We start from the raw sequence: 26227 nt of genomic DNA on the forward strand, positions 1-26227 counted from the left end.
GAAGCGTCGTCATCGGTTTTGGACCTGGGATGCCTGTCCTTCTCTTTTTCTTTGTGTTTCTTGTGAATTCCGGTAGTTGGATGGCTATCTGATGACATGGTATAATTAAATCTTCTGCCAAAATAGTGTAATGCAAAATCGTACTGACGCTTAATAGTGCGTTGGTTAAATCTAGCACAAAACCGACAACTAGCAACATCGTGGTCAGGGCCTAGGCAAGGAGTACAGTAAGACTGAAAGTCCTTATGAGGTATTTGATTCCCACAAGAAATACAATTATTAACTTTTTCTGACATCGGTCTGGAGCAAGAAAAAAGTTTCCCCAACGGGGTACTTAGCTTTTAATGAAAACTTCGGATCTGAAATTCGAACACGAAAATCTCAGGAGTCGGCCGACCGGCACTTGTGAACTACTTATGCTTCGGGCACCACGCGCCAAGAAAGACTGAATAAAATGGCGTCAGCTGCATCTTTTATACCCCTGGCGCACTGACGTCAGGGAAGAGGTGACAGCAACCGACGTCGGACCTAGACTTTGGAATTCAGGCCGACTGAGGGTAGCCTGCCAGCAGGATAACCCAAGTGTAATGACTGCAACAGTGAAACACGAAGAACATCAAGCAGTTGCACGTAGACACTTTCCTTATGCAACTCCGCAAGTCTGTATGGATGAACAACAGTGCAGCACCTATTAAGTACTAAAAAGTAGGATATAAGGCTAAAATAGCTATAATAACTCTTTACTAAGATATCAAGCTAAAGGTTACAAGAGGGCTTAAGTAACTCTAAGCATGTAGGTTAATTTTCGTCCTAGCAGCAGTGCTTTCAGTGCCACACATTGCTTTGGAAATGAGTATCAAGAGGGAAGCAGACCGGGAGGGACCATGACCTGTAGAAATGCATGTACTGCGAAAAGAAAAAATGCTAGTGATTAGCATGCAGGTGTTCTGGGTGAACGATTGTCAAAGGAAATAGAATTTGAAAATTCCGTTAATTAAACGGAGGTCAGTTTTTTTTTTTTTTTACAATAACGGACATGAAAAAAAAAACATGTAACAAAAGCACGGACTATACTTCACCCCAGAATGGTAAACAAGCAAAAAAACTCTCTTATAAACATATAACAACTTCAAGTCACCACACTACCTCATAGTTTCAAATAAGACAAAAGCCCCCTATTTCACTTTATAACCTAATAAGTTTTAGGAACAGTGAGAAAATTATATATAAGATTCCAAGATGGCTGCCGACTAGACTGGCCCCTACTCTTTGAGCTCCTCACAGATTTGTAACATCTTTATTTTTTTACAACTTTGTATCAATATTTTTCCTCAGTTTTTTTCATAAAAAGATTTTATAAATCTTTTTACATACATCTGGAATATTGTTATCTTTGGAAATTTCATTTTGGGATATATTTTACCTCAGAACAGTCTGTGGAGTTATCTGACCTGGTTACCTGCTGCTTCAGAATCTTCCTGGAACCTGACACTCTGCCTTCAGCATCTTATCTCTGGGTATGGCTACTAAATCTGACTCCATGGAGACCCAGTCTACGAAGGCCAAATTTTCTTCAGTGCTCTCACCTGAAAAGACACCAGTTCCAAAAGATTGAGAACATCTAAACAATCTCCTGAAACTTCCAAAGTAAGTAGCAAAGACTTGAATGACTCAAATTTTTATTTAGATGAACTAAAGCTAGCATTAAAACCTATACAAAGTGCCATTCAAAACTTCTCAGAGCAATTTGCTGACTTTAGTAAAACTCTAAAGCAAATAAATGACAGAATGGACACTATTGAAAATAGAAACTCAGCTCTAGAGATAAAAATAGACTCATTGGAAAGTGATTTAAAGTCTAAAGATGAAGCTATTTCCGAAATGCAAGCCAAATTGATTGATTTAGAAGCCAGAAGTCGCAGAAACAACATTATTATTCGTGGTTTACCAGAAACTTATGATAACAAAGATCTGTTATCTGTGACTAAGAGCATTTTTGAAGCACTGTTAAACTGTGAAACATCCTCAAAAAATATAATTGTAGAGAGAGCACACAGAGCTTTACGTGCAAGTCAAGATATTTCTTCACCAAGGATTATATATACTAAATTATTAAATTTCCAAGACACTTTTCAAATTCTGCAAGCAGCTAAAAGTAAAAAACAGTTTCTATGGAGATCTCACAAATTATCATTCTCACAGGATTTTCCTTCTCATATAAAACTAAATAGACAAAAACTTTCCCCCTATTGTGCAGATTTGATAAAAAGAGGGATAAGATTTCATATGTCTTATCCAAATACCTTGTCTTTTACATTTAATGAAAAAAGATTTATGTGTTCTGATCCAAAGGGAGCAAAAGATATTTTTCTTAAAGTATTTAAAAGGCTTCCGGAATCAGTTTCCTAACTTTTTATTTATCTGCTGGATACAAATGTGTGGTTATTCTTATGAAAATGATATGTTTCTGTAGACAGAATGTGTCATCTATTTTTCAAATTATTCTTGTCAAGAATGTGCACAATATTTATATAGGTACAGTATATTCTTTTTTTTCTTCTTTTCCTTTGTAAACAAGGGGCTAAAACAAAAAAGGAAAAATGATACTGATTTCAATGTGAACAAAATTTTCCTACAGGAATATGAAGTCAGTTTGTGTATTTAAACAAGCCTTGTAGATTCTTACAGGCTTTGCGATTTAGTATACATGTTCTTGTTTCTTGTTTTTTAGTTTAAACAATTATAGTACCTTATTTAAGCTACAGGTGTTTTGGAGGGAGTTTTTATGACTCTCGAGCCTGTGCAGAGTGTAAATCTTCTGCTTTCCCCATCAGCTGTTGTTTCACTTTGCCACGCACATTCTAGGAAGCTACAGAGCCCAGCAGTGACGTCATCACTCGCAGAGGACACTCGCTAGTGCCGTTTCACTACAGGCTACTGAATGAAAAGTTTCCAAGCTCAAATATATTAAATTATATGTTTTTTTTGTTTTTTTTTTTTCGCTTTATCTGGTATTTGGGCTTATACAGTGGTCTAATGCTTCATTTAAGAAGGCACGCTTCGCTCTGGTAATCTGCTGTTAACAGCATACTTTCCTGTTTTAGTATGGACACGCTTGTATGGAAGAACTGATGGAATTAGGCTACACAGGTCCAGAAACAGCTCTGTTACATTTATTTTCAAGGTACAACTTTTATTTAATGTATATAAACAGGTTACCTTCAAGTAAATATGAACTGTTTTTTCATAAGTGGTAAAATAATCTGTTTCTTCATATACAATATGCATAATAAGGAAGTAACATAAGGGTAATTTAGGTAAATTGATTTTTCACATTTGAATATATAGATAAATTGATTAACATTTATATGTTGGGTTCTGTGATATAATAGAAACATGATATAGATGCATATACATGTACAGTACAATAATTTCGTCTTCCTATTCAGATTTAAATATCTTGTTTGAATAACTTTATGTATGCATGCAGGAGAACTGTAGTGTATATTTTGTGCTAGTTTAAAAATTAACCTGTTATACCTGTCTCAGTAAGTAAGATATATTGTATATGACACATTCCCCCAAATGATTAACTTGTTGTATTTCAGCACAAACAAAAAGTCATGGAAATGTATGCTGTATCTGTTTTGAAACTTAATTATTGCAGAAGATGCATGCATGGGTGGTATTTGTAGAATGCTTCCAGTGACATGTCATTTGTGTTTGAATAGAATGCAAGTAAAATGCAATTGGCAAAATACATGTAGCATGCAACAAGACAAGTAGAAATTATTGTGTAAGAATCTAGTAATTTTTTTTATATTTTTTAGATGTGTACTAGCAAAGCATGTTTGCTTATGATGTTAAAATACCGATGCAAATACATTCCTAAGGTGGTTGATAGCTCAGCAGTTTTAAGCTTTTAAATTTCTGGCTATGGAGGGAGACTGCTTATTTTTATCTGTTTAAGTTTCTGGATACTGCTCTTTTCAACTTAGGAAATATCTCTTCAATATATTATTCATAGTATTACAGTTTTTTATATTTTTTTGTTTGACTTATTTATTTATTTTAGGACTGATAGTTGAAATGCTATTATTATGGTACAGGCATGTCTGGTTTTAGAACCATACTTCATATGTTTATGTTATGAGCTGATTCTACTGTCATAGTCATCCACAATATCATTATAGCGCAACACGACGTATCTTACTGTATGATTATTTGCTTAATTTACTCATCTAATTGCTATATATAAAATATTTCTTACTCAATCAAAACAATACCTACACTTAATACAATCTATATTAGTTTTTCCTGAAGGTATCATATGTATGGGATAATGTTAAATCTATCTTCCGTATATTTTCCATACATGGTAATTTATATAAATTTGATCCATATTAATATTTAGAATGTGTTGTTGAGAAATTTCTTTCAACTGTTGTATATTTTACCTAAAATTAGAGCTCGTATACTAAATATGTGAGTAGGGATTAAATATGTTGGACATCTTGAATTTAGTTAGTTATGTAAATATGTTTGATATTATAAAAATGTGTTTTTGTTTAGTTAGGTTTTTATATAAAGTTTTTTATGCTAACTTGATGCAATTGAAATTGATAGTGTTAACCAAATTCACTTATTTGATTCACCTATATTTTTCTTCTCTAGTAGGGGGTGGGTGGCTAGGCACCGGAGTATTTGGGAAGGAATATAACAGGGTCTTTAAAACAATATATCAAGATACACTATAATAAAGGCAAAGAACTGAGGTTTATAGTTATAAATACATTCTGCCAAACCTTAGGTATATGTTATATATTTATTTTTATTTAACTATATGACCTTAAGTATTGATTCATGGAATGTGAGAGGATTACAAAATAAAAATAAGAGATCCCTACTATTTCATCTTCTATTTAAGTCACAGGCAAATATATGTTTCTTGCAAGAGACCCACTTAAATAGAGAAGATTTCGATAAAGAAACAAACAAGAAATGGATTAAGATGATAGTAGCAGCTGGTAACAGTAAAAATTCAAGTGGTGTGGCCATTATAATTAAAAATAATTTTCAGGGAACTATTTCTGATATGAAATATGACGTGGATGGAAGGTGGTGTTACATTATCTCCTGTTTCCACAATATTGATAAACCAATTATATTTTTTAATCTTTACGGCCGTTGTGATCAACAACATGTCTTCTTTATACAAATTTACAATATTCTCTCCTCTTTTAAAGACCATTATTTTATTATAGGGGGGGATTGGAATGCTATCATTAATCCAGACATTGATCGTACTAGTAAATCCTCCTCGTACAATTTCCAAGCTTCTATTGCTCTGGAAGAAATAACAATAGATCTCAACCTCATAGATCCTATCTCTCTCATAACACAATATGATAAAAAAGACATTTTCACATACTACTCAAAATGTTACAAGTCATGGTCAAGATTAGATTTTTTTCTTATTTCCAACTTCCTTACTCATAGGAAAATTAGCTATTCTCCTGAACCCAGATTTCTTTCGGACCATTCTAGAATATCTCTTGGAATTAGCTTGGCTTTAAATACATTAGATACATCTGTATACAATAGTTGGACACTCAACAATAACTTACTTACAAATGAAGATACACATAAATCAATAACTGAAATATTGAAAGAAACATATATTAATCTAGGTAAATCAGATATTCCTTTAGATATACAATGGGCTGCATGTAAGGCAACCCTTAGAGGTATATTAATTAACAAAGCATCATATCTTAAAAAACAATATAGAAACAAAGAATTACAGTTAAAAACAAAAATTCAGATGTTGGAAAATCAATACAGAATGTGTCCTAATTCCTCTGCATATGATCTATTGTTAAACTCCCAAAAGAATTACTGCTTCTACATCAACATAACCTTACCATATCAGAGCAAAGGTTCTTAGCTACATACTCTGAATGGGCACAGGTTCCCTCTAAAGTGCTAGCTAGAATAATTAAAGGTAATCAATCCCTCCCTAGAATTTCGTCACTAAAACATAACAACAAGTTTTATAATACTGATTTGGAAATTATGCAGCTCTTTACATCATTGTTCTCAGAGATATATTCAAAGGACAACAAATCTAGGAGTAAACAACATATAGTGAACTTTGCGTCCTCTATTAAATTTCCTAGGTTAAACGATCAACAAAAGAATACACTTTCTGCCCCGTTGACTATTAAAGAAATATCGGAAGCCATTAGCAGACTTAAGACTAGTAAATCCCCGGGACCAGATGGCTTTACACCTGAATTCTTTAAAACTTACTCATCTGAGCTTTCACCCCTTCTTTTTGAAATTTTTAATTATATAATGATTTATGGTATATCCGACCTATATTGGAACACCTCAAAAACCATTTTAATATTGAAAAGGGATAAAGAAAAAACTGATCCTAATAATTATAGACCTATTTCTCTGATCAACATTGATATCAAAATTCTAGCTTCCTTACTTGCTTTTAGACTAAAAAAAGTCTTACCATTCTTGATCTCTTCGGAGCAGGCGGGCTTTATGTCACATAGACATTCATGGGATAATACCTTGACAATAGATTCTCTTATATACTTTACTAAAAAAGATTCAAACCCATTGTATGCACTGACCCTTGATGCTGCTAAGGCCTTTGATAGAGTCAACTGGGATTTTCTTTTTCACATTATGTCTTGCTTCAATATACCATCTTCTTATATAGACTCTATTAAAATTTTATATAAAAATTCTCATACTTTTCTCTATATTAATAAGAAAGTATCCAAAAGCATAAAGATCATTAATGGCACAAAGCAAGGATGCCCACTATCTCCTTTTTTATTCAATCTATATCTAGAGCCTTTATTATTATATATAACTCAAAATACTTTTCACAAGATTCCTAGAATTCTTAACACTAAAATTTGTTTGTCGGCTTTTGCAGATGATCTTGTAATATATTTTCAAACACCTTGCTCTGACCTTTTAAAACTAATTGGTTCTATTGAAAGATTCTCTGAGGTCTCGGGATATCAGATTAACATTCAAAAAACACAGATTCTCCCCATAAATCCACTTGCTCACAAATCATATTTGTTTCCAGACTCCACTTTCCAGATAGTTCAGAGCTTTAAATATTTGGGGATTCTTATAAATCATAATGGTCTCTCCACTTTTCAAAATAATCTAGCTAAAATATGGTCGTCTATTATATTTGATTTAAATAGATGGAAATTGCTTAATTTATCACTACTATCAAAAACAGCAATAATAAAAATGAACATTGTCCCCAGATTGCTATTTCAATTTAATGCTGTGGATCAGTTGATTCCAAAATCTTTTTTCTTAAAAATTAATAAAGTTCCGGCTAGTTTTTTATGGTTTCCCAAATCAGTGAGAATTTCTTACAGTAAATTAATCTCTCCTAAAAATAAGGGAGGACTTGGTCTTCCGAATTTTCATCTTTATTATTTGATCATCTCGGCCAATAAACTATTATCTATTTTGAATATAGATACTGAGAAGTATAATCAATATCCTATCTGGACAAAATTGTGGTATCAACACATTTTAACTAAAAAGATTAATCCATTAGCTCTTCCTTTTCTTTCTTTAGATGTCATGAATAAGCTAAAAATTTCAAACTCTTTAAAACAAAAAATTTTTGCTTTTCAAGAACTGGTAAAACTTGTCAATTTAGAAAATATATTTCAATTAATGCAACCTATCCATTTAAATCCTAATATTAATTTAGATAATATTTCTTTTAATCTTTCAAACTTTCCCCTGATCAAAGATTTCACCGTTTGGGATCTGATACAATACAAAAATGAAACTCTCACAAATATACGTAAAATACTTAAGGTCAACACTAATTACTTAACCATCTTATGTCAAATGAGAGATATTGTCAACGCTAAGTTCCCATACACCGCAGTAGACAACACAGATATCATTAATTATAAAGCGGTCATACAAGTTCTTACGCTTCCAGAGAAAATGTTATCTAAATCTTATAATCTTATAAATCAGATAATTCATAATACACTATGTCTTTTTTCCAATTATTGGGACAAACACAATCCTCATATATCTATTGATCAGAAACTCTCAGCTATTAAAAATACACTAGAATACTCGCCTTTTAAAAAACTCTTTTACACTCAACTAATGATTAATAATAATGCATATGTCACTCCTTCTAAACTTAACAAATTTGACGCTAATAAATCGGCCTCATGCTCTTGTTGTTCTCATCCTAACGCAGATCTTCTACATATTTTTTGGTCTTGTTATCACTCACATAAACTTTGGACTTCTCTAAAAGTCCGTTTACAGAAAATGGGTTATCATAAATCCACCCTATCATGGGAGACTGCATTACTACACATACCAAATATATATCTTTCCAAATTGGATTCACAAGTACTAATATACATATGTTCACTTATAAAACTTTATATCACCCAAAATTGGCTAGACCGTACCAAATTGAATTGGAATAATTTCAAAACTCTAGCCTGCACATATATTAGTGCACAGAAAATGATAGTGAGAAGTCCCAAGAAGTCGGCACAAATTAATAAAGCTATAGAAAAGGTGTTACATATTATTTATAGTGTATAGTTGATTACTCTCCTTGTGGAATTCATAGACCTCAGTCTCCCTTATATCTATATACCTGTTTCATTTTAGATCTATATCCATTTTGAAGTATTCTTAGGTTAACATTAGTATAAGTTGTAGATAGTTATTGTATGTTCTCATACTGCATTGAGATATAAACATTTATCATACAAAATTGTGTGATCATATACATCTAATATTTCATTTTTTTCTTTCAATATGTATTTTAATTCTGTTGTTGTTGTATTTTTATTTCAATGTCTGAAAATTCAATAAAAAAGTTTTTTGGAAAAAAGAAAATTATATATAAAGGACTAGTGATATTCAATAAAGCTACTAAGAAGAGAAGTAGAAAGAGAAAAGGAGAAAAGAAACAAACAAACCAAAATTATCAAAGCAAAGTACTATTAAACTGACAGTAATTATATATGTAGTGTATGAGTACAGGACAGATGAATCAGATTTATAAACTGAGCATGATTAAAATGGATAAAATACATACTTTTTTGTTGCTTTTAAAAGAGAAGCTCATACTTTAATTGATGGTTTGAGAGTTTTGGTAACATCAGTATTTTTGAGTTCCGTTTTTTGTTTCTTCTTTCTCACATCTAACCAGTTATTCTTTTCAGGAGATCTTTTCAGGTTGGAAGATGTTGCCCAATCCATTTGTTCAGGGATGGTAATTAAGTTATTGTTTTTTATGAAGGAGGTTGCTTCTTCAAGGTTGTTGAAAGTTCTCAAGTCATTTGAGTGGAAAATTCTGATTTTTGCTGGACAAACAAGTTGAGCTTTTATTTTATTTTGTTTAAGAAATCTCTCCAGAGGCCATGATTTCTTTCTTAGTTCTAAAACTCTTGAAGAATAATCATTATAGAATCTTATTTGATTTTGTTTGTATGTTATAGGGCTTTTCCTCCATGCTGACTTGAGTATTAGATCCTTGCCCAGATATGATAGAAATTTGACTACTGTAGATCTAGGAGGTGCAGTAGGTGAGGAAGGGATTGTTTTTTCTGCAGCCCTATGTCCTCTCTCAATTCCATTAGACAGACCTTCTTTTAAATCTAGTATTTCAGAAAGCCAAGAATAAAATAATATCCACACCTTCTGATTTTTCAGGGAGGCCGAACATTCTTATGTATGTTCTCCTTTCTCTGTTCTCCAAGTCATCTAGTTTGTTGATTAACCAAGTGTTTTGTTGCTCTTCTCTTCCTTAAGCCTCCCATCGATGTCAGTGAGTGATGTTTCGATGTCCATTATTTTAGTTTGCTGTTGTTGCAGAATTTCCTTAAGGACATCAGTTTGTTTTTGACAATTTTCTTTGAGGTTCTCTAGGTTGACTGTAAATCTTTCCATTTTTAGAGATAGTTCATAAAGAGTAGTTGACATCAATTGGATCTCCTTTTTCAGTGAGGACTCAGAACGGGAATTCTTTGAGTTGTTCATTTCCACACAGATGAGATATCCTGCAAGGTAATTTGACAGGAAAATCTTGATGAATTCACTTCAAAGTTGGTATATTTCTAGATTTGAAGTTAGTTAACAAAAATATTAATTTTTTGTTAGGATAGAGTAAATATTTTCCTGTATTGTAGTATAATTGTTTGGAGCTCAAAAAAGCTGCTGCTACCAGTTGGCCATTCAGGCTCCACCCTGTATTATAGTATAATTTTTTGGAGCTCAAAAAAGCTGCTGCTACCAGCTGGCCATTCAGGCTCCACCCCCAAGATGATGATTATTTATTGTCCTTGCTTTAACAGAAAACACAGCAAGGTACCATTTTTTATGTAAATTATATAAGAAAAACAAACAGGTTAAACAACAAATTTTATGCATTACTAAGACACTTTGAAGTTAAAATATCTTGAAAGAGATATTTTTAACGTATGTTAATCTTACTTCAGAGAAGCCTAAATTAATTACATCTATATCATCTAAATTATCAGTCCTAAAAAATGGCAGATTCATTTCATCTCTTTTATTCTGATACTGTATCTGTTGAGGGTGGTAGCTCACTCACTCTACCTAGATTGTTACCTAGTCATAACTTTTAGTGTCCACCTGTCTCCAAGGATTTAATATTTAAAGTCTCAGATAAATAGTAACTAAAATATCTGTGGAGCTGTATTGCATGCCTGAAGTGTTATTTAATAGTATAAGGGAGATAAACCTATTTTTTACCAAATGTTTAATATAATGTTAAAAGAATGTGTCTCTCCACCTTTATGGAAACAATCTATTATTGCACCAATATACAGAATGGGTAATAAACTGACAATTTCAAACTATTGACCTATCAGTCTCACTTCAATTTTATGCAAATGCTATGAAAAATGCATTCTACAACTAATGTCAAACCCTTTGTACTGTATTGGTTTAACTATTTTATATTACACCTGTTTAGACATGGCAAATCGACTGTAGCAAGCGTAGTCAAATTCTGTGACAAAGACATCTTGGCTATTGACCAAGGCTTATATGTTGTCTATTTTTCATAGACTTTGCTAAAGTTTTCTACTCATTTTCTTACAAGTCTGTCAGTGATGTTACTGTAACTATATAATTATAGCCACTATCTAATCAATTGGGTAAACAACTGGTTTACTGGCATTATAGTGTGCCTCAGTACTTGGCTCCTATTCTGATTTCTTATCAAAAAAAGTCAGTTCTTTAAAACTCAGGCCTCCGATTGTATAATTTCAAGCTAATTCTTTTGGAATGGCCTGCAAATAAATGCTGGTGGATTTCCAAACATGCAGATGACTGCAAAATATCTTTTTTAGGTAGCAATGCAGACTGGTTCTTAACAATCACTGAGTTTATACATGAGTTTTGTAACTGGGCAGAAGTGATAGGCTTAAGATTTAGCCCCAAAAAGATAATGTATTTTAGTCTACCTAATTTCATACATGACATATTACTTGATGGAGAAAACATGAAACACATATCTATAAAGATCTGTGTGTACTAAGTACTGCCAACTTATCCTTTGCCAATCGTGCTAACTCTTTTTAAAACAAGGTTCTTAAGGCCATGGGATTAATCTGAAAATCAATCCCTCTCCAAGACCAAAACAATCTATTACATTTTTATTAATAATATATATGATCAGTTTTTGAATATAACAATAGTTTCTGTACATACTCTAGGTCAAACTTAAAAGAACTGGGAATCAGTACAATGTAAATATACCCCAAAAATTCTGTCTGTGAGAAATCTAAGCAACAGTGATAGATGTAAAAAAACTGAAATTATTTTCTATCCACTACGTTTACATGACGAGTACAACAATAGTTGCATATAAAATTTCTAGTTCTTCAATCTAGTTTCAAAATTTTATTATCTACTAACCAAAATTTCATTATCTACTAACTTAAGATCACACAAACATAATAACATAAACGTCAACATACCATATTGTCATATGAACATGAGGAGTGAATACTCAACAATTTTGGTTTCTGAGGTTTGGAATAAACTACCAGTTGATATTAGACTGCCACCTACTATTTCCTCTTTTAAGACTAAACCTAATACTTGGATGGGGAATGATGTATATAATATCACATTAATGAATTGATGCTCCTTGACAGTCTTTGGGCTTGTACACTGCTACATGAAACTGTAATAAACTATTTGAACTTATCTCTTAATTGGTCTCTTAATTAAAATTTAAAAATATATATATATATTTAGGCACATATACAGAGCTGTCCATTATTAACAGACCCAAACCTGTTTATTCTTAGTTAAAATATAAAACAAAACACAGATAAATATACAAGATGTTCTACTATTAATGACCCTTCCCCAATTTTTATCAGTATATATAACTGCATTTATGATGAGCCAAAGTTGAAAATTAAAATCAATTTTCTTTTAATTTATAGGAAATGACCTAACCAAGGAGAATCTCAAAACATTTACACCTATTCTCTTACCTTATTCCTTCTCCTCATGCTACTGCTGTTTCATCTCTCTTTCTCTGTCTCTCTCTCTGTGTCTATCAATACTTTGTAATCTATTTTATATCAATCTGCATTCTCTTGGCACATTTTACTCCAATGCATGCATGCATGCATGTTGGACCACTTCCTTGATTACAAACAACTCATATTTGTAGCTTTCTTCTTCTGACATACAGTCTATGTGCCCATGTTTATATGCACACTAACCATATATAGCTTCTTCTCTAAATATATACCTGACCTGACTGCACTGCACCTATGCATTGTAAAGTTTGCACTGCCTTTATATTGTATTTATTACTTTGTATTATATTAGAGGTATTTGTAAACCTTAACATTATCTTCTCCTGTTAGGGTAGCTCTGCTTTATCTTCACATGCTGCAAAATGCTAAGTATATTTAATTTCTATCATCTGATTATTTTGTATACCAGAGCTTGAGATAAATCCACTTGGGATGGTGCTCTACCTAAGTTACCAAATCTAAATAAATAACATGTAGTACCTTGACACAACTGAAATGACATCCATTTCCACCAAGAGCAGGTTTCCTAGGTCCAACTTTACAAGTATGTGAACCTCATTTCTAGGACCATTTTGATCTTATCTAACTTAACAGCACTGAAATGCAGTTACATACAGATTCTGAACAGTATTTGGTTTACTTATATATCATCAGAACTGTGAGTTTATGAAGCTGCTACTTTTAATCTAATACACTAATCAGAGTTTTGCATAGTGAAGACCTGATGCACTGGACCCAATTCCAAAAGAGTTGCTCTCAGTGTAAGTAACCACTTACATTGACAGCAGGTGGTTTGGCATCTGGCCCCTAGTGTAAGCCCATTTATAGATAGGGCTTACACCGAAGTAAGTCACTTACACTGAGAGCAGGTCTTCCAGAATCAGCACAGACTTACACTGAGAGAAACTCTTTTGGAATCTGGCCCACTGGCTGTAAATGTTGTTGTTTGTCTTTTGGCTTTTCCCGGTTAGGGGTCACCACAGCGGAACTCCGGTCCGCTAATGATTGGCAGTTGGTTTTTATGGTGTCAAGTTGCCAGCCCGATGCCCAACCTTCAACAAAGACATGCCCATTCAATGCATGTCTTTCGAACGTCCACTCGACTGCGGGGAGGACATGCAGACTCCACACAGAAGGCACTCCCAACCCAAGCCGAGAATCGAACGGGAGAGCCTCTTGCTGTGAGGCAACAACACTACCACTAATGCATATAATTTAGTAATATGCAACTATTATTTTTTATTTTATTTATTTATTTATTTATGAAGTAGAGCTTTAGTCTGACTTGAGAATCCAGACAGTGTAGTTCAGAAGACCCACATATGTGGAGATAATCACTTGTAATCTATCCAAACCTCCAAGACCTCCTAAAAGCATTTCTCAGTGACCCCACACACACTCAAAAAAGACAGTATCTCACACAACACATAACTCTGAAAATCATAGTAGCCCCACTTCCATGCCCATAAGGCAACACACCACACAGCCAAACATTCTTGTTATTGGGGATTCCACTGTAAGACATACTGATGTCCCCCTTACCATGCTAAACAAGAAGAAAATCATAGTGAGCTGCCTGTCTGGAGCCAGGATCCACCAGATCACACTTGCACTTAGGTCTTTAAACTGCAAGTACCACTATGTCATGGTCGTAGTCCATATGGGCATACATTGCCTAAGATGTATCTCACTGGACTACATGAAGAGAGACATGATGGAGCTCTACAAATATGTGTCCCAGGCAGGTATGAATCTAGCCTTGAGTGGCATCCTACCTTCATCAATGATAATGCCACAGTACCAGCAAAAAATGATTGACTTCAACAATTGGTTTAGTTTCTGGTGTCACAACAAGGGGGTCCAAACTACGATGCTTTGCCAGAGATGGTTTGCACTTGCCACCACTTGGCTAATGGATAATGGCAAAAACTTTATCACTCTCCCAGGTAAAATCAGACTGCAAAATGATCTCCTTTATTATTAAAATTAACCTAGAACCCCCATCAAACTCCATACTTGTTAAGAACTTTGCTAAAGCCAATTAGCTCAAACTAAGTGACAACGTATTAAACCTCCAAGCCCTCCAAACCCAGATGCCATTGAGGCCTACTATGAGCTGTACACAAAAGCACTGTACAACTACATTTATAGCTGCATATTAGAGGCAGGTCCTGTCCTAGTCAAACCTATGATTACTGGCAAAAATAAACCACCCTGGTGGACCCCTAGCATAAATATGTTATTCAACAAAAGGAAAAAATACTCTCCAAAGCCAAGAATGAACAGACAAAACAGTGCAAAAAGACACTCACCTGTCTAAACAAACAAATTAGAAAGTAGGTCAAATCTGCCAAAGCACTCTATCAGGCAAAAGTATTCTCCCAGGTGAAAGATAACCATAAGGCATTTTTAATTATGTTTGTAACCTCAGGGAAACTGCTCAGAAATGTGCGGAGTTAATCATGAATGGTAACACTTACACTAGCCTGAAACTATAGCAAACCTGCTGGCCAACAAATTCAGTTCAAACTTCTCCCCTCATCACCTCCTTCCACACGTAAAGAAATACCTGCAATCACCACCCCCCACCAGTCATTATGAGGGAACAGGTCCTGGTTACCTATTATATTCTCAAAAGACGACAATGTCGAATCCAACATTGTCGACACGAGAATAGTGAAAGTGCAGAATGTCGAACGGGTAAATGGAAATCTCCGTAAGGGGAGATTTCCATTAACTTCAATGTAGTGCAGTCTCAGAGTTGGTATATTTAAGTAGTGGGGGTGGGGTGGGGGTGCAGGGGGGCTTGCCCCCCTGCCTACACCCTTTAGATTTTCTTTTTTTTTTTTTTCTGAACATTCAAAATTTTAATAGCTCGATCATTAAAGGTCCACCTTTAGTGATGCGAACCATTAAACTTTCGATGTTCTAATATAGACCCCAGATCCTTACTGCATTTGCAAAACACACAGCCTCCATGGGTCTCAACAACATTCCAGGATGCTTCTTAAATAGCTTAAAACAGAATTTATCAGGACCACTCGAAACCCTGTTTAACCACAGCCTCCAGAAAGGCTTTGTCCCAGAGGAATGGAGGACTGCAGCAGTCATCCCTATGCACAAGAGGAGCCCATCAACTGGCCCAGTGAACCACAGACCCATAAGTGTGACCAGTCTTATCTTCAAGGCCATGGAGAGAATTATCATGGACCTGGTCAATAATGACATAAGAACTCTCCAAACACTGGACCAGACACAATATGGCTTTGTCAAAGGGAGGTCTTGCTTGCTGAATCTGGTGGACTTCTTTGAGAAAGTCACCAGGGCCACGTATGATGGTAAAATGGTACACAACACTTATCTAGACCTGACCAAAGCATTTGACACAATCCCCGACTCAGGTATCAGAAATAAACTTATTGAGTTAGGCATAAACCCCTATATCATAAGATGGATAGCAGATTGGATCACTGGCAGAACACGTCTGAATAGGTGAATCCACCTCTGATAAGAAACCTGTTAGCGGTATCCTACAGGGCTCAGTGTTGGGACCCCTCCTGTTTGGTATATACTTCTCTGAAGTGAAGGTCAATATTGGGTCTTCTGGCTCACCAAGTTCACCAATGACAGTAAGGTGGGAGCAATCACTGAATCCCCAAACAACATTGGTATCCTACAAACAGGCCTAAAAATGACAAAGGATTGGTATCAAAACCATGGTCTAAGACTAAATGCTAAAAAATGCACAATCATACTCTTTGGTAAATCAGATATCCCTGCAAATTATGATATTGATAGCATGCATCTAAATGTAGACCCAGTGGTGAGAGACCTAGGAACAAAGATAGACAGTAACCTACATTTTTGACCACCAGGTAGCTACAGTAGTGAGGAAATCCTTCTGTGTGGCTCAACTTATAAGTAAAGGCATGGCATCAAGCTCGAAGGAAGTTATAGTGCCATTGTACTCGGCCCTCATTAGGCCTATAATTGAGTACAATGCTCTCTTGTGAAAGTACATAACCAGACATTTACACTAATTGGAGTGGCCCCAGAGGTTTCTCACTGAAAAAATACAAAGCGTAAGACACATGTCTTATGCAGACCAATTAAAGGTCCTATCTCTTTACTCTGTCTCATATCATTTATTGACAGGTGACTTATGCCAGACCTACAAGATATTCTCTGATCCAACCCTGATGAAATTGTTACATATTTGCAATAAAAATTATACACGGGTTACGCATTCCATGGACCTAACCCTTATTTGTGACTCTAACAGAACCTGATGGGGAGATATCCCAAAGACTACCTTGTCTATAGACTAAACTTCCCATTTTTGTAAAACAAAGCCTGTCTGTCACTCTCCTCAAAAAGAATTTGGATAAATGGATGGGGAACTATAAATTCACTCTCAGGGCACTGCCCATGTCACTTATGGGCAGAGGCAGTCTGGAAAATGACTCAGGGCTCCAAAACACAAAGACACACTACCCTGATACAACCCTATCCCATATCAGGAGAATTAAGATATAATGCTGTCATATCCTGGGTATTATTGGCTAGTCTTGTAAAGATTCTTGTGCCACTAGTCTAGTAATCACCTATGAACCTTTGAACTGTGTTGATGTTCTTCATGTAAACCTCTGACCTTAGTTGTTTTACATGCATTATATACATCTGAAGTGTGTCACTTGACCTCTAGGCTTCATACAAAACATGATTCATTGTAATTGTTTTGTTCGCTGTTTTCCCTTCACTGTATTGTGCTTACTATAAAATTTATGTAACCAATTGTTGTTTTTTCTGATATAAAATTTATGTGCCAGCATTATCCTTTATGGTCAGTTGCAATAAAGGGAAATCTTGGCTCCTGATCATACACCCTTGGCTATCAAGCTGCAAACAAATTAAAACATAAATTGATAGGATTGTACTCATTAGATTAGCTGAAAATTAAAAGCAACACATAAGTCTGGACATTCTAAAAATGTACCATCATGTTCTGGCTGGTATTTTAAGTAGAGCATATATTATATTCAGTATACATTTTAGGCTGTAAACTATAAGAAAAATATAATTACAAATTTGTGTGTTGCTCAAGTACTTGTTGTGCTTTCTGAACACTATATACAATACATGGGAAGATGTACTGTGATTACTTTATCCAGTCGTGCAATGGTGTAATTAGTGACACTGTCCAAAATGTCAGCTGCAACTTTATGCATTTCTTTATTTATCCCTCTGGCAGAACTTCACACATGCATGACAATGCAGGAGAGACATTCTAGGCACAGCAGTTGCTGATGGTAACTGTATCATGGACAGACGGCTGCTCCATAGTATGGAAAGCAGACACCCTACGAGACATACAAGAGGTGTAAAACGTTTAATGTACCTTAACAGGAATCAGTGAGGCAGTTTCCTGTTATAGTTATCACGTAACCTATTGTGGTTACAAAACTACTGCAAACTGTCAAGCAGACATACATTTAAAGATTCACCTCGGTTGACTTGCATGTAATGTTGGGCTTATCTCTGTCTGGTGCACATTGATCACAGGGTGAAGGCTATCCACACCTGACCTCATGAATAACAGTGCTGTATTACCATTCAAGGCTATAAAATTTTGGTGTGATTCCCTCAAGCTCCACTTGCTTACTATGTGACTGACAAAGTCACTTAGCCAGAAAATACACCTAGTTCAACTTTGCAAACAGTATTTGTTTTTAGTGTCTCTTACATGGTTAACAAAGTAGGTATGCTAACCCTACCTGTTTTTTTTTTCCTCCCCTAGATGAAGTGGGCTGTGTCGATCCAGAAATATGCAAATCAGTTTGCAGTACAACAGTTGGCTGTTCTAACATTGCATATCCAAAACTGGTGATAGAACTTATGCCCATAGGTGAGACTTTAATTTCAGTCTTTTGATTTGAAGTCATCTGTATATAACAAGATATATATATTTATATATATATATAGTGTATAATTTTAATAAAAAAGTTCCAGTGATGGGTTACAGAGATACAGAGACTTATTAAATTGATCAAAAATAATTCACAGGCAACTGCTGAACATCTGTTTTATTATATGAGTAATGATGTATTTAAGAACTCAGTGGAATTATATAAACTGTACTGAAATGTTTTTTTTTCTTCAGTGTTTTCTGTGTGATAATATTGCAATGGGTGCAGACACAGACACACATGGACACAGAAATACACATGCACAAACACAAGCACACACGCGTGGACACACACACACACACACACACACACACACACACACACACACACACACACACAGACACAAGCACATAATGACATCGCAATCCTTGGTCATGACAAGTGACACCTAAAAGCTAATAATAACCATTGTCAGTATGTAGCTAGAGCACAGATTATTTAAATGCTACTGAACACGCACTAAAACTACCACAGCAGACCAGGATTTAACTTCCCTTCTAAATTATAGTAATTTAGCATTGTGACTTTCGTTATTATGACACAGTCAATACTCATCTAAACTAAGCTTTTATAGCATGTGACCATACCCTATGACTTAGTGATTTCATATGGATCAGACTGAGTCATGTTATTTCTTTTATTTATTTCTGTTAGTGAACAAATAGATGCTCATTTCTGCAGTCTTGGGGTGAAAATTTCCTCACATGACAGGAAAATTATGTAATCAATGCTAACTAATAAAAAAAGATATATGGACATTAAGAAAATAAAAATCATATAGCAATAAAACATTATAAGCCTATTGTAGAATGAAGGTTTGTCAAGGCATATTATCTACATAATATTATTATACATTACATTACATACAAGAAATATATGATTTGCTGTAGGTCTTCTGCACCTGACTTTAGTGACCTTTACGGTCTTATAACAATTGTTAACTGTTCCAGGGTTGTCTTTATTGTCACAGTTATACAATCTAAAAGTATAGGTGTTATCATCAAACATATTAATAATTACATATCTCATCACAATCTGTAATCACTACCATACCCCCTTCACCTGATTTTTGGTAGAATGTCTATTTACAGTAAAACATTTATACCCTGACAGAACTGGTTTCCAGTCATTGTTCTTTAACCATGTTTCACAAACAATAACAATATCACCTTTGTGCAGGTATAGCAAATTTCCAATAAGAAACTACTACTAATGCTCCTAGCATTAACAACCAGGAGAGATACATAAAATGTTGCTATCTGTGAACTGTTAAACTCCTGACCTGTAAAAAATCCTGTCTTGTGTTAGTCAAATATTGCAATATAGCTGCTACAAACATGATCATCCCTTGCGTTGACAAGTAGCCTCTGTCCTATCAAAATACATATGTGCCCAAAACTAGGCTTGGATGTTCTACTACATATTTCCACTCTTTAAAATGGACCATTTTTTCATGTAGGTATATACCCCAAAATACTTTCATTCACACTTAAACTTAGACAGTCAGTAAATTAGTTGGATGAACTGAATTACAGAAACACTCTAAAGTGAAATAATTCCGTTTTAACTTTCTTCACATTACAGCTTGATTAGTCATTATCAAAGAAAAATCATTTGTCTAGATTCCTAAATATACGCCTATATTTAAACTCCATATCACTAGTGTAGTCACAGTACTTCTTTACCACTTTCTTATAAAACTTCATCAGCGGTGAGGCAGCCCTGCCCAATCTATTGTCCAAAGCCCCTTTTGCCCCATAGCCATACTGTCCTGTTAACCTCATCTTTTACAAAAATTATTCTTGAATCTATCCTTATTCCATATTGTATGAAGTCTTAATATGCATCCTTGCAATTGCAAATTTCCTTTTCTCCTACCATATCAAGAAACCCTCACAGATATCTTTGGCTTATTAACTTCCCTTGTGGAGTGGACGTTATGGAACAGATCCAGTGTACTTTGTTACAATTTAGTAGCTCACAAATGCCATTGATTCTGGTGCCCTCTATGAATTGGTGGGGATAACATGGACAGCACATGTAACTGAACACTGGGGGGGGGTGCAGTGGGGTTAGCTTGCCCTCCCCTGTTATTTCATATGTCAGAGATATATACAAGACCTAATGATAGCATTACCCACAATAACAATGTCATCATACTGTGTCATGTCCATGGTGCTATCATGTCCAGCCACTTGGTGCTATCATCTTCAGCCACATGGTGCTATGATCTCCAGCCACATGGTTCTATCATCTCCAGCTACATGGCGCTATAATCTTCAGCCATATGGTGCTACCATCTTCAGCCACATGATGCTATAATCTCCAGCCATATGGTGCTACCATCTCCAGCCACATAGTGCAATCATCTTCAGCCATATTTTAAAGAGTAGAAATATGTAGTAGAACATCCAAGCCTAATTTTGGGCTGTCATCTCCAGCTACATGGTGCTATCATCTTTAACCAAATGGTACTATCATCTCCAGACCAGATGGTGCTATCATCTTCAGCCATATGGTGCTATTATCTCCAGCTACATGGTGCTATCATCTGCATTACTGTGCTACTATGACTTCCAACAGCATTAATGTCCTAGACTACACCCTGACATACTCAGAGCCTGATACAGGACAAGGCAACCTAGGCATTCCCAACTGGGGTAGGGGGCATAAAAAAATGAAAAGAAACTGTCCCAGCCTCTTCTCTCAACCCCAATTACCTGGGTCCACTTGGTTGCTTATTTGTGTGTGTGCATATGTGTGTGTGTGTGTGTGTGCTCTTTGAAGCTAGAAGTGTAAAACACCTCTAGAGTTTCCTCCTCCAGGAATATTACAAACTGTATTTTTTTCTGACTTTCCTGCAATGCGAGACACAATTGCATTGAACACATTCTGAATGAAAAATATGGCTTGCTGTAATATGAAAACTGAAACTTAAAGAGCTTGGTAGTTCACTGGTTCTTCTGTGAATGACATTCACAGATTTGATTACGCTGAGACTGCAAGATGTAAAATGCAAAAATATAAGGTCTTGAGATTTTATGTGAAACTTCAAAGGCATACAACATTTTAATATTTGTACTGTTAGAATAAAAATTGAAGACAGTTGTCATATCCTGATGTAAAAATAATAATTTTTTGTGACCTGCTTGCTTCTGAAAGTCACAAACTGGATGCATCAGATATTCAATTATTTTATATTAACACAGCTTTATTGAACTCACAATTTATCAAACACATATCTAAATTCATCATCAACATCATACTATAATCGTATATTTATTAATTATAAACATTCACTTTCTTCATAAACTTTTTTTAACATTTCAAACTTTAAACATTTTCCAATATACAAACCTACAGGAAATTTCTACTCTTTTATTTCTGCCCTTTGCACTTGTCCCCATTATTCCTTTCTTACCCATCCCTCTGGTCCCTGTTGTGAAGGTAATGGTCTTACACATTCCAATTAAGTGTATGCATCGTGTTCTTTCCCCTTTTGAACAAGTCTCTTTTCAACTGCTCTATTTCCTACCTAGCATATCCCCAAAGATCATTCTAACCCTTAAGTTCTGTTTTCTGAGTATTATTTTTTAACAGCTAAAATAATTAAAGTCATTAAAGCCTTCTTATATCCGGAATGTTTAGTTCCCCTACTGTAACTTTGCAGCATCACCTCTTAAGTAACTTCCACTTATTTATGCAGCATATACCCGAGGGCATTTTAGAGTTAGTCTACTGTGCGCACTCCAAAAAAAAAACATGCTTTTAGTTTTCCCATTCACTCCCTACACCCTTTCGGCATTAAGGTAATATCCTAATCAATCTACTTGGTGTATAACAATATCTATGCAGCTATTTCTGTGCAAATGTCCTGGACATGCTTGTTTAAAACATGTAGTGCAAAATCTTAAACATTTCCCCATTGATCCTTTGCAATTTGCCCACTCAGTCTTTTCTCCCAATCTTGCCAGAGTTCCTTTGATTGACTTGTTAATTGTCATAAGTAATTCTGTGTACCCTACTAATACCCCTTCCCCTTTTTATATCTCTGTCCATTCTAAGTTCCACAAAATATTCCACCAGGGAAAACCACTCACCTATCATTCTTCTATCTCTCTCTCTCTGTATATATATATATATATATATATATATATATATATATATATATATATATATATATATATTCTGATATTAAACCACTCACCTATCATTCTTCTATCTCTCTCTCTCTCTGTCTATATATATATATATATATATATATATATATATATATATATATATATATATATATATATATATATATATTCTGATATTATTCCCAGGTGTGGAATCCTATCCCTGTGTTGTAATCCAAACAATTATTTTCCTTCATTCTATAGTATTAGTTACTCTATAGACAATTTGTTGAAAATACCTTAGTTCCTTGGTTAATATTCTCCAATTACTTCCTGCTTTTCTGCCTTTTTGGCTACTTTCTAGCACTTTATTTGGGGACCCCTCAGCAAAACTCATTATTTTGTACCCTCACTAGCTTACTTTTCAGCATACTATCTGCTAGTTTATATGTATAATGACCTACCTGTATAGCTTTTATTCTCCTCCAAGACCTATTTCCAATAAAATAATCTCTCACTATCTCGGGTAGTCCCTCCTTGCCTCACCATTATATCTTTCAACTTCGGTTTATATCCCTCTATTTGTATTATAACAGCCTTAACTGCATAGCCTTGAAGTGCCCCTTTAAATCAGGCAAACCTTCCATGCCATCTATTCTGTGAAGCACCACACCCAGTAGGTGGTACACTCTCAAGCACCACACCCAGTAGGTGGTACAGTTTAAGGCACCAGATCCATACTCTCCAAGAAAACTGTATACTTGTAATAGCTGTTAGGTGCATGTGTTTTTCTTTGACAAAGCTCACAATCACTTTGAGGTGATATCTACTTCTGTAAAATCCAGCTGTAAGCACCCATCTAGGTACAGGAGAAGACTGTCTCACCTAACTAGTCACCTTGATGGATAATTCTAGAATAAGAGAGATAGAGATAGATAAGAGAGAGAGGGAGAGGAGACCGCTCCTGAATAACAAGTCTGGTTCCAGAGCCAGCTAATACTTTTCAGATTCACATGCAAGCTCTGGCTACTTATATTTACTTTCTTTTTGTTGACCAGATTGGTCCTCCTAGGCAAATGGCCTCTTTTCAGGTAGACCTGAGGTGATATTCACACTGACCTGAGGAAATTTTGCCAGGGTATCAGGGAACTTTCCTTGTTTTTTTTTATGGTAAGTGCTCTGGTATCTTTTACATCCACCATCAACTCGGGTAGATGGCACCTCAGTTTAATGTCTCATCTGAAGGACAATTTAATTCCTTAGCAGAGAGGTGAAATTCTATATCTCAAGAATTAATTTCCATGGTTGGAGTCCAGCCCATTGTAATCACCCCTACATGCCATTCAAATGGAACTACTCCCATAACCTGACTTGGGTCAACTAGTCTGCAAATCGCACCCCAAGTCCGGTTCAGAGATAAGTCAAAGTAACATTGTTCTGTTGAGTTTTTCTGATTCTTTAAATAAATCATCAGGGGATCCAACTTTTGAGTAATTTTGCCTTTTAGAAAATGTAACAGAATAATCATTCTAGAAATATGATGTGTCAAGAACTAAAACAGTAGTGTCATCTAGCAATATTTGGAATGTGTAACATTCTGTTTACCTACCTGTTATTAAAATAATGTGTGGTTGAGAGAAGTAAGAGAAAACTACAAAAATATTTGTATACTAAATTTAAAGGCTAGTTTGTTGTAGCAGACCATTTCAGCCATTTATTTGATAGCTCACAGATCCATGAGAAGTAAAATTTCCTCAGACTGTGAAAACTTCAACCTCTTTCTACACTCTAAACTTATTTATATTAAAAAGTATAAAATGCAATTATACATTTTCAAAAATAGTTAAGAAAATAACGTATTTGTTTAAATGTTTATGAACAATAATGTTTCAGTGAAATCAAGCCAATATACATTTCTTCATGACAGTCAGACATATTGTCCATCTTAATTCAAAATTTCATGACTTAACTGACTTTATAGGGAAGCCTGTTACAGCTCCAACCATTGTGGCATATATTAATTTCATGGCCTTAGCTTTAGGTTTTTGGACAATAGCTTGTTGGTGCCTTACTACTGTTTTAATGCATATATCACTATCACAGCTCTCCTCCTTCATGTCATGTGATGAATGTTCCATCTTTGGTGCTCTGTTTGTGTTCTCTCATGTACTATCACTACTGAGTACTTATGCATCATGTGTTTCTCTGTCTCTCTAGGTGTCAGAGGTCTGATGATTGCAGTGATGGTAGCGGCCTTAATGAGCTCCCTTACCTCCATCTTTAACAGCAGCAGCACACTTTTCACAATGGACATCTGGAAAAGGTTCCGCTGCACTGCTTCTGAACAGGAACTTATGATTGTTGGCAGGTACTGTAAAGAAACAATTCCCTTTCAGTGCCATCTTGTCTTAGATTTTTGAAAATCAAATTATATATGTGATGTAAACTAACCCTGCAAGTGTTAATATCAAGAATCCAGGTTTGCGTGCTAGTTGATCTGACTGGGGTGATTGTGAGAAGAAGATTTGGAATTCTCTAGTAGATGGCTTAAGTATTCATAATTCCTTGTATTTAGAGTGCTGGATGCTTTACTGGGCTTATTTAGTGAATTGCCAATTCTAACAAGGCTTTTTTTCCACTAGCAATGAGCTGTGAATGGCTGCAGGCATAACACACCCAAGCACAGTAATCAGTGATTTTCCATTTCTAGAACTGAAATCTACAAGAAGCTAAGCCAAGACAGAAATATCATGAGAATCCATAATTACTACAAAAACAGAAGTAGGCATAGTTCAGTCCCATATCTTTCCTATCTGAGATGCAAATAGAAAAGTTCTGCAGCAGGGCTAGCCATCCATGGCTCTAGATGATTGTCACTGTTGAGGTGACACCCTGGCCCCATGTGCAAAAATGGGAAAAAGGGGTTGTGGATGGATGGATGGATGGATGGATGGGTGGATAGATGGATGGATGGATGGATTCAAATAGAGAACTTCTCCCTCTCCAGAAAGGCACCATGCTATTCTGATTAATTACACAGGTTCCCCAAATATATAGAGTTTGATAATTTGGACAGTAGAGACAGAAAAAGATATGCAGTGGAAAAAGGAACACCATTCATACTTTGCCATTTTGTAATCAGGTATGTTTCCAAGCAGATGGTTATTCTACTACACTGACATAGTTAACAGCAAAAGATAATACCACTAGTCATACAACTTGACTATCATGCATTGTTATCCAGCATTTAGGACTTATTTTGGTAAAGCAACTTACCATATTGTTCCTGGTTGGCTAATACTGGCTTAACAAGGCTAATTTTCACCAAACAACACATTTTCATATAATATAGTACCAGAACTAATTACACAGAGCAAAATGAAAAGAATACATAGAGAGGAGGGACTGATGCCCCTCTCAAAAAAAAATAAAAGCAAACTTCAGCCATGTACTTTGAATGTGGATAACTCACCCAGATGTACTATAACATGTCATTGTTTCTGTCCTC

General features: G+C 35.1%; 1 protein-coding gene across 1 annotated transcript in view; it reads left to right on the forward strand.

The window, feature by feature from the left end:
* SLC5A9 (solute carrier family 5 member 9) overlaps positions 1 to 26227 on the forward strand; it is a 919403-nt gene that overhangs the window by 778830 nt on the left and 114346 nt on the right. The window contains exons 8-9 of the mRNA XM_044085977.1: positions 18433 to 18540; positions 24937 to 25087. Coding sequence (XP_043941912.1) covers positions 18433 to 18540; positions 24937 to 25087 — 259 coding nt within the window. The remainder of the gene's footprint in view (positions 1 to 18432; positions 18541 to 24936; positions 25088 to 26227) is intronic.

The sequence above is a fragment of the Protopterus annectens genome, chromosome 10.part0, assembly GCF_019279795.1.
Source record: "Protopterus annectens isolate FY-2018-M chromosome 10.part0, PAN1.0, whole genome shotgun sequence".
Taxonomy (NCBI): Eukaryota; Metazoa; Chordata; order Ceratodontiformes; family Protopteridae; genus Protopterus; species Protopterus annectens.